This window comes from Arachis ipaensis, chromosome B04, assembly GCF_000816755.2.
Source record: "Arachis ipaensis cultivar K30076 chromosome B04, Araip1.1, whole genome shotgun sequence".
In the NCBI taxonomy this organism is placed as follows: Eukaryota; Viridiplantae; Streptophyta; class Magnoliopsida; order Fabales; family Fabaceae; genus Arachis; species Arachis ipaensis.
The window spans coordinates 20,983,696-20,994,118 of record NC_029788.2 but is presented as its reverse complement, the minus strand read 5'-3'; the positions used below and the strand labels follow the sequence as shown (position 1 = coordinate 20,994,118).

The 10,423-nt window shown below is 36.0% G+C and overlaps 2 protein-coding genes across 4 annotated transcripts in view; one reads left to right on the top strand and one right to left on the bottom strand.

Annotated features, from left to right (window-relative positions):
* The window catches only part of LOC107639113, a 4,020-nt gene extending 3,462 nt beyond the window's left edge, over positions 1-558 (top strand). Inside the window, exon 3 of the mRNA XM_016342534.2 lies at positions 163-558. Within this exon, the coding sequence (XP_016198020.1) occupies positions 163-315 (153 nt within the window). The 3' untranslated portion in view covers positions 316-558. The remainder of the gene's footprint in view (positions 1-162) is intronic.
* LOC107639112 lies at positions 1,304-9,928 on the bottom strand. 3 transcript variants are annotated; one of them, XM_021120956.1, is made up of 10 exons: positions 9,685-9,928; positions 9,418-9,583; positions 7,884-9,285; positions 7,424-7,778; positions 6,734-6,818; positions 5,767-5,823; positions 4,945-5,004; positions 4,640-4,861; positions 2,811-4,244; positions 1,304-2,265 (listed from the first exon to the last, which is right to left on the bottom strand). In XM_021120956.1, the coding sequence occupies exons 3-10, from the start codon at positions 9,202-9,204 to the stop codon at positions 1,810-1,812; spliced, it is 3,990 nt and encodes a 1,329-aa protein (XP_020976615.1). In that variant the 5' UTR covers positions 9,205-9,285; positions 9,418-9,583; positions 9,685-9,928; the 3' UTR covers positions 1,304-1,809. The 3 variants fall into 3 exon arrangements, with proteins under 3 accessions (XP_020976615.1, XP_016198018.1, XP_020976616.1); XM_016342532.2 differs by lacking the exon at positions 9,418-9,583 and having other exon boundaries at positions 7,884-9,417; XM_021120957.1 differs by lacking the exon at positions 9,418-9,583.

The following is a 10,423-nucleotide window of genomic DNA, read 5'->3' as shown; positions in this document are numbered from 1 at the left end:
ACATGTTTTAGGCTTTTGTTCTCTGTTAATCCCTTCTATTTATTGTTCATGTGCACAATATGTGGTTTGTTGATTTCATCTTTAGTATGTGTAGTTTACTCCCTTTGTGTGATTCTAGGCTGTTCTGATGTGATTTTGTGCATTTATGCTCTTTTCTTTTAGCTTCAACTACAAGAAGAAAAGAAGCTTGCCGAACAACAAGGGGAAACGCTTAATATGCATTACAAAAAGTTCAAATTAGTTGACAGCATTATGGCTGATGGAACTGCCAAGCATCTGGCAAAAAGATATAATCTGGGTGTTGCAGATGAATGAAGGCTTTTGGGCTTAACAGTTTATGTAAAGCCTCATGCTGCTAATTCTACCAAAGAAACAAGTCGTAAATGGTATTTATTATTTAACATGCTTTGATCCATATGTACGATGCCTTTTTATTTTGAAAAACGTGTTTATATGAAAATGTGTAAAAAATAGTGTTTTTTCAATTACTGAGACAATATTGAAATTGACAGCAGCTAGCACTAAATATGTAGTAACTATATCAAGATTTTGTAAAGTAAGAAAAAAGTAGAGTAATAATCTAATCACTATTAAATTAAGAATAAAGAATCGTTTTTGTCCCCAACGTTTTGAGTAAATTTTATTTGTGTTCCTAACGTTTAAATAGTCTTATTTGTATCCCTAACATTTGTAAAAATAATTCAATGTTATCCTACCATCAATTACTCATCATGAGCTTTAGTTGGAGTTTTGAAAATCTCTTCTTGAAGTTAGAATACAAATGTCCGGGATAGAGCCAATGATCCACTCCAAAAAAATAGCTAATCAAAAGTTGAAACTAATCTTTGCGACATTTACATAATTAACTTTTCTAGAGACATAGTTGAATCTAAACACAAATAGTAGGTACAATATTGAAATCGAACACATCTAAATGAGATATAATTGAGAATGAATACATCCAAGTGAAAATAATTGAAAAATATAATCTGATTTAGGATAATTGACAGCAAAATAACATTAAATCATTTTTATAAACGTTAGAGACATAAATAAAACTTATCCCAAATGTTAGGGACAAAAATGATACTTTACTCTTAAATTAAAATAGTAAAATTCACACATAATGTAATTATAAAATAACTAAATCTTTACTTTTTCATTTTACTAATTTTCCCACTTCAAGAGATTTTTTTTTCTATCCGGTTGTTTTAAAAATTATAACCATACTTTTAATATCAGAGAAAGGGAGACAGGATTAGGGGGGATCAAATAATGCAGTTCATGGATGAGTTTTAGGCACTTTTGAGGGCATTAACTTTTGGCAGATCACAATTGGTGAACAATATTCTATACAATCACATCAATTCTAGCATGAATCAGGAGACTGTTATGCCTGCACTAGAAAAAATTTTGTACATGATGAACAAGTCAAGATCAATTTTTTTTCCCCGGGATATCTCGTCGCATATTTATTTACAAAGGATTTTGATACCACTTGAACCCTCAAATAAATATACAAATCTATAGCCTCAAAGCATGATGGAATTCCTAGAAACTATGAAGGAGCCTCTCATTAAAAGACCGCCTATTTCCTTACCCTCTAGCACTTGAGCACTGTAACTGCTGCCATCCCGCATTTGCAACTACTATTTATATGCCGATGCTGCCATTATGAACAATGAAAACAAAATTGGTCGGTTCATACGGCACATCTTCGGCCAGCATTATGATTTTCGTCACAGCTTGCACATTAAGCAGCCAATCCTGCTATTTGTAACTTGTAAGTGATTTGCCAGAACACTATATTCAACCATCTTTATTGTTACCGGAAAGGCTTGGTATTTCATCAGGAAATCCTGTATCGAAATTTGTGTTTGATTTGCCAGAACGCTTTCTGGGTTTACGAGGCATGGCAGACACAAGAGGACCTACAGCTGGCTGTTGTAGCATGTCTATGGTATTTCTCTCTTCTGTTATTGCTTTACCAATTGCCAAGTTTTCAGAAGCAGGAGATTCACCAATTGCACCACTTTCAGTATTCGTCTTTGAGAGCATAGGATTATCTGATGAGGATGAATCTAAACTTAACCATGAAGAATTACTTTTTCCATCATATCCCTCTCTGGCGAAAGCCATGTTTAAAGTACTTGCATCATTGAGGAGACTATCATCAACTTGAGCATCAGAACCTGCCTGAAGATCACGTGGGTTTTCTATACAAGCTGTATGCTCGGCAACATTTTCTTCTGATGTAGGGACCTCCTATCAAAAAGGAGAATAAATAAATTGTTATCATGGGCGGAAATGAAGATTTCAAAATTTTCTTGAGAACATGAATTCACATCATCGAAGAAAACAAACTATTGTTGAATATTGGCGTGATAATTTTAAAAATAAATAAAAACATGGTACACGGGTTCTAGTTAACCAGAATAATAAGGTTGGATCATTATCCATCAAATGGGCATGAACAAAGTAGGACATGCCAGTCAAAACAAAAGAATTTTGGTCAAGGAGGGAGAGAAGATTGCACGTGTAACAAATAAATGATCTATTTATTTATAATTTAACCATTTGTAATGTAATTAAAAGAATAATGCTGAGTCTTTTGTCGATTAATTAATTGACCAATACATTTAGTTGTCATCGGAGTAAGAAGAGAGACAAAAAAAGGCAGAAAAATTGCAGCCAAACTTAGAAAGACTGAAAGACAAGATATAGCAGTCTAGAAATAGAATTATGGCATCACACATAAACCATTAGAAACTACAAGTTAAACTGAAAAGATGGTAGATGGACTAAATTACCTTATTTTGAACCTCAGGAGCTTGTTCAAATCCAGAACCATCCTCTCCTTCAGAATCAGCCATCTCCTCACATTCAAACTCTACATGTTCTTCAATATCCTCCTCAGAGTCACTTAGCTCTTCCTGCTCCATCACTATGCCAAGATGAGAATGATCACCAATATCATCTACATCGTATCTGGTGATGTTATCATTAGGAACAACCAAAGGAAGATCACTTGATGCAAGCTCACAACTGCCAGCAGAAGGATTTTTATCACCCTGCTGACCTTGTAGAAAACTATTCTCTTGAGGTGTCGTTGTTCCGCCAACTGCTAGAGTGATTTTAGACCCTAATGGATCATGTAAATTTTGCTGTCTACTTTTCACTGATTTCCCCCTTCCAGATACAGAACTTAGGTGCATCTCCAAGTCAAGTTCACTGGATTTGTCATTAGGACCAGAAGATCTATTGACTATAGCTGGCTCATCACTATTACCCAGTGACTCAGGCTGGCAAGCATCAAAATTGGTTGGTGATTGTGTATCATTAGATTTCTGCAGAAGTGGATGAAAATCAATGCTGCCTGACCTTAAAGTGGAATCCTTTGACTTTGTGGCCTTATTAGGATAATCAACTTGGCTCCGCTGCTGTGAACTATGGAAAAGGCAAAGATTTAGTTGTGGTTGACTACCCGAGAAGAAGTTGAAGGAACCAGAAGTTCCAGAACTAGGGTTCAATGGATAATAAGGCACATTGACATCTTCAGCTACTTGGAACAATAGTGGATGCATCTGGAGATCAGTACAAGTGCCATTTTCTACCACAATAGATCTCCCTTCCACAGTTCCAGATCTTTCTGGCTGAGAACTTGTGGCATTGTCCTTTAGCACAGGTCTTGCACCTTTAGCTTGATGAATGTTATTAAATTTCTCACCATGAGGAATTTGAGATACAGAACTATCTTTTCTACCAGCAGTGACACCACCACCCTCAGGAGGGTAAATCTTAGGTGTTCCACACTGGAACCCTTTAAAAGCAGTCTGAGAAACTACACGAACAGATGGAGGAAGATTTACAGGAGGCAAGTCTGGTGCTAATTTCACTAAGTGAGTGTGATTTACCTTCCGAGACCGATAAGGTCGACAATAGTAAGTGGAGCTAGATGTCACATCCAAACCTGGGATTTTAGGTTTAATTGTACTGGAAGCACCTTGTATTCCATTTCTTAAATCAGATGGAGGGTGAATAAACTGATGAAGGTTTGATGTAGATGGAAATGCAGGCCGATTACTATTATGATCTTGAGTTCCTTCTCCAGATGTAGAGGAAAAGCGTTCAGAATAAGTAAGAGATGTATCTGGCCTCCAATCTGCCAAAAATGCCTGATGCACATAAGGAACATCTGAATAATCCATGCAATTCTCTGAACCAGCAATTTCAGCATCACAATCCTGCAACAAATTCCAAATAAAGGCTATCAAATTTAATCCAAAACCCCTTGATAAGTTAGGAGCTCAAACTAAGGCATGGGCATATTAACAAACCATGCAGTGTTAGACTGTAGAGACAATTTTCACAAATGTCACACGACTAGGAAATGGATATACAGTGGTCCATTTGCAAGCAGAGCAACATCAATTGCTAATGATTCATGGTTTGTTATATTCTTTTGGCACATATGTATATGGTATTTACATCAGTCAAGATCATAAAGGTAAATTAAGACCTGTTTACTGGTCATAAGCCATGAAGGCAACTACCAAAATGCGACATGAAATTTGACTACGAAGAACAAAGACCAGACCAGAGATGAAATGCCAAAAGAGGCTTCTAAACTAAGACTAACCTCTTTATCAGATACGGCTTGCCAACTTTCCGCAGCAGCAGCTTTCAATTTTCTTCTTTTTGATTCATACAATCTTCGCTTCTCCCTTTTTGATGCATCTACCTTGTATGACTTTTGAGTTCCAAGAGCAATACGCCACTGGCGAGGAAGCAATGATGGATCTCTGTGTGGAACTATAAATTGCCACACCAACATCCAATCAAATTTATAATACTTAAGTCCCTGCATATTTGTGGTCATACATCAGCCGGTCGTAATGCAACAATCAGAATTTCCATATCGGAAGATACAGTAGAACAAGTTACCTCTTGAATGCGTGCTATCTCCTCCGTGGTCAAAGGAGAGGTCTTCATTCTTCGAACTGCCTGTTGTAAAGAAGCAACAGTTTAAAAGAGTTAAAAAGAAAAATTGATTAAACTACTATAGTCTGAGTCTCGTTCCATACATGCATAAAAATACAAAACTACTATATATTGTACATGATTCAATCCAGCTAGAACAAATGCCTTTTAATCCGTGATACTGTCTTATTTCTTTAAGGGATATACTTGTTTCCTCAGCATTCTTGTTTTATAAACAACACCTTTATTCGACAGTCTTTCAAAGCTAACTTCTTGTATATGAATTTTGAGTTTCACCCCTTCCAACAAGGATTATCAAGCAAAATCCCAGGGAAGAGATGCCTATGTGATTCAAATCTTAAATTACCTTTTAGTTTAGACTTAAAATAGAGAAAGTTTTAACTAAGTATATAAGCAGATCAAAAGGGGGAAAAATCCTTCCACTTATACACTAAGTTGGTTTTAAATTAACTTGGTGATACCAAATCCATTTCTGCTTCATGCAGATATTATATATACCACTACTACAAAAGATTCTCCTCCTCGTGTGTTTATATTTTGTTTGTCCTAAAACCTCAACATCCTCCTCTGATAGTTTTTACAATTCAACAAGCACAGGGAATTGACACAATTCCAGGCCTTAAGAACATGGAGGACAAAAATAATAAAATATTGACAATTCAATATCATCACTATGCCTCGTATACTTTTATTTCTAAATTTTATTCAATAACAAAGGGAACATCAGTGAAAGTTTATCATATAAAATTACATATATAGATTTACCTTTATTGGATTCTCTGGGGCTTTCGAAGAACAGCGATTTTTCTGCCTAACAAAAATCTGTAACCCAACCATTTGGTATCACATTAGAATATTGGATAGGGAACCAAACATGATCAGTATAATGAAATTGCTGAACAGTTCAGCAGAGTATTACATTTAAAAGACAAGTAAAAGGAAGTGTTGACATGATGACCCTTAGGTCTGAAGTTTCAACACAACATCACAATATTATGAGGGAAATAGAAGTATATCAAAGATATTACTTTCCCATCTAAGAATGTATAATTGTACATCGCCTGATCAGTGAGTACTATAGCCATCTCAAACCAACTTATCTGAAACTATAAACATAGCCTCATTGTGTTTACTAGCAAATAATATTATCCCATCCGCAAAAAACACTGGTTAAAATCAGCAGCAAACTGCCAAGGAGTACTTCAATTACTTTTCTCTTTAATTTTTATTCATTAGGAAAATCATATGCATATCTATAAGGAACCCAAACACTGGCATAATGTTTAGCCCATAATGCATTTATGCATCTAAGGTACAAAGCCATAAAATGACAATTCATAAGCAGATGTAAGCCTGCCCTGCCTTACCCACTTTTGTTTAGAGGATCTCCAATCAAGCTGGTCACAATTAGGTTAAATAAATTTAACCATAACTTCTATTGCAATCCATTAAGTTATAACTCATTACGAAAATGACAACTGAGATTCATGCATATTGGTTTCTTTCTTTTATTCAACAAGAGAATACTCAATTTGCAGAAATTAGCTTCAGGAAGAAAACAATAAGAATTTAATATATATATATGAACCACCAAAGATGCTATGTCCACTGTTTAATCACGAAACATGAACATGATAGAGAAAACAAAATGAAGACACAAACTTCCCCTCCAACAATCAAATTGCACACCATAAACACTTCGTTGAAAAACCCATCCTCCAATGGCAATCACCTGATGTTTAGACTTGCAGGGAAGAAAACGTTGTTGAATTGCTTTCCAATCTGTATTGTACTCCATTATCCCTAAGGCTAGTAGTCTGCAACAAAATCAAAAGGAGATGTACAATCCATAAGCTCATCATAAACAGTGAGAATAAATGTACTAAATTTATATTGAAAAAAAGAAAAAAGAAGACAATCAAAGTCCAGTATCAAAGGAAGATGGAACCATTCTGTAAAGCTACTGTAGAAATGAGTAAATAATCAACCAAAGGTTTTAATCTCCAAGAAATGAAACAACTTAAAAAGAGAGATATATAGTCAAACAGAGAATATCATCAATCCATTTCTAATCACACTGAGAACCGAGTAGATTACCACCTGTTCAGAAGCTAAATTATACATTGAAAGAAATGAATTTAATGATAGAAGAAAATATTATCGTCTAGAAATAGTAAAAGGGAACAATAACGTGTCCACATAGAGACAACATCAGAAAAAAAGCGACATCGGCAAACATGACAAGGTTTAGCATATGTCTCTAGGTAGGTTATAGGTGAAAGGAAAAGGTATAGCTTAAGACTATACATCCACAATACTAATCAACACATACAAACACTTGCAAAACTGAACAGAACAAAACAAAAAGTTCCATTCAAGAGTGATAAAGCTGGTTTGCAGAAAGAGGAAGCATTGGACTTACTCATCCTCTGAATCAGTAAAAAGTACCCTATTTACAACAGCTGCTGGGGGTGGCTTATGTGGGAATAGTGATGGATTGAGCAAGGGAACAAATCTTTGAGCTAACTTTGCAACTTCCTTTGGTACCAAAGCAATTGACTGCTTCTTAGTACTTTCAACAAGCATGGCAGCCAAAGTTTTCTTAGGTTGCTGTTGTCCAGGTGAAGGTGAGATTGTATTAACTGCTCCATTCGTGGTGCCACTTGAAACTGCACTGTTAGCTTCAGCAGATGGTGAAGAAAAAGGAAAGAGAGGCTCCTTCGCAACATGTGAATCACAACCAGATTCAATGTATCTCTTTCGAAATTCTTGGGCAGCTGTAAAAGGAATTTCAAACCAATGCCTGAGTACGTAAAAGTCAAGTATGAGCTAGCATAAAACGGAAAAAGATGAAGCAAACTTGAATCTTCAATCGGGCTTACCAGAATCAATGTCTTCGACATATCTTCCTACCAAACTAAGTGGAGAAACATCCAAAATAGATTGTACGGGGCCTCTAACACAAGGGACCCATAAGGAACCCTCAGAATACCTTTGATTGGATTGAGGAAAGCATAAACTCTGTCCTTCTTGTGTAGAAGCAGATTCTATGTTGCTCGGGCATTGCAGATGTTTGGAGATTCCATTGGTCACCGAAGTGCAGGCATAAGACGGGGTAAAGCAAATACTAGGATATGGCGTCCTTCTCACAGATAAAGCTTCATCTCGCTTGTGAAGCATCTCAGAAAGCAACCCTTGAACCTGAGAAGCAATCTGTTTTTGGGAAGGCTCAAGAACTGACAGAGAAAATACCTGAATAAGAAGTTGTACATGCTCATGGATCAAACAATGCAACTGACCAATCTGCTGGGTAGTGAACCCATTCACAAGACCACTTCCTGGAGCACAAGCATGAAAACTTGAAGTAGCCTCGGGCATCAAACCTTTCCCAGAAGCCAGAGGTGCATTCAAGCAATTCGGCAAAATTGGGCGCAGGGGCCTCTTGCCCCGTCCCAATGTTTTCTTCTCACATTGGGTAGAGACCTTCTGACGCTTATTTTGCCTAGTCTCTGGTCGTCGTCCAGCTCCATCTTGCTCTTTTCCAGCATTCACTGATGCATTCTCATCAACATCACTCTCCAGTAATTCTTCAAGCTCTATCTCAAAGTCTGCATCGTTATCCTCATCTTCATCATCAAGATTTTCATTTTCATGAGACGAAAGAGCATCGGCATCTCCACCTTGTAACACAGCTGCAAGGAATTTTTTATACTCTTCTTCATCATTAGCATTTTGAAGGTCATCGTCATCATCAGTCTCTTGAAGAAACGTCTCAAGCTCGTCAAGAGTGAAACTTGCAAGTGAATAACGGGCTCGGGTGCGCATACAGATAGCATCCTCGCTATCTATATCTATTATTGGAGTCAAGGATTTTGCAATGTTACTTAGTTCTCCTATTGTAGGATCGTTGCAATCAGTTGCACACATCAAGTTATTGTGCTTCCCTTGATTCATCTCAGATTGAGAGATCAAAGCTGATGACTGCAAAAGAATGCCCTCAGCATGCTCAGAATCAACAGCAGCACAAACTTGCTCCATTTTAGTGGTTAGCTTTGATTTCGACTTTGTGCCCACAGATTGCTCACTAGTGACAACATTATCATCCAAAGCATCAACCTCAGAGCTCAAACTCGAAGATGCTTCTTGTGAAGGGGTTTCCTTTAGAAAAGGATTAAAATCCACATCTTCGTCTTCTTCCTCCATGTCTTCCTCCTCTTCTTTATCCTCCTCTTGAGGTTTCAAATTGCTTGCACTCTGGTTATTGCCAGAGTCAGATTTCGTGGACTGCACGCTCGAGCAGGAAAGCATTTTATACAAGCAATACCACTAAAGTTTATTGTTGATAACCTCAAAGGCATTCAGAAGTATGTCTATGAGACAGTATCCAAAACAGGAAAGTTGAAATCACTAGAGAACCTGAAGAAAGCAGAAAGCAGTGGTAAATAACGAAGCTCAAAAAGTAACCATCTTTCATCTCCCAACAAATCACATATAAGATTAACATTGCAATTCAAGTTGCTCCCCGTTCAAATACTACAGGGCGTTTGGAAACCCCAGGAATTCAATTCCATAAACGAGTTCCCTAATTTGGAATCAACATAAGACAAGGAATTGAAATCACATGATGATTCAATTGTACTTAAACTATGGAATTTAAATCAGAGTCAAAATTTTAATACACACCTTCGTCTACAGCAGTCGAGTGGTTTCGGTGATCTCAAGTGTGCTGCATATCAAAATAGAGGGAATGAGACGCACCCGCCGAAAGAAGAAGAAAAATGAGAGTGAAAGGGGGTTAGAGACAAAACGACAACGAAGAAGGAAACCAAGTAGTGCAGTTCTTTCGGAACCAGAAATCCAAGCCCTCTTTTTTTAAAATCGTGAAACCCCTTCTTTTCTTTCTTTTCGCATTAAGCACACTTGTTTGTTTCGGGTATATTTTCTTTTACAACCCTGCTACAGGAAACATTTGAAGGTGAAACCGTGCAGCGGTGATGTGAAATTAATAACCGAGAGCTGTTAAATAATTTGATTAAATTTTTATTTAACGATTCTTAAGTATTAATTTTACGTGAAGTAACTTCACTTGAGTTTTTACCATAGTTATATAAAAATATATTATGATTAATTTTGATAATTAATTTTAATTTTTTTATATAAATAATATTTTTATTTCTTAAAACTATTTTTACTGAATAAGATAAAAAAGTTCATTTAAAATGATTTATTTTAATAATGGGTTATGTCTACTCAGTACTCATGTGATTTAAAATTTTATTTACTTAATTTGATCCATCAATATAATATTCGTGATTTAATTAAAATTTTTCTTTTTACAAAACTTTTAAAATTTTATTCCTAATATAATAATAAATTATTAAAATAATATTAAAAATTTATATTATTGACAAAAATAACACAA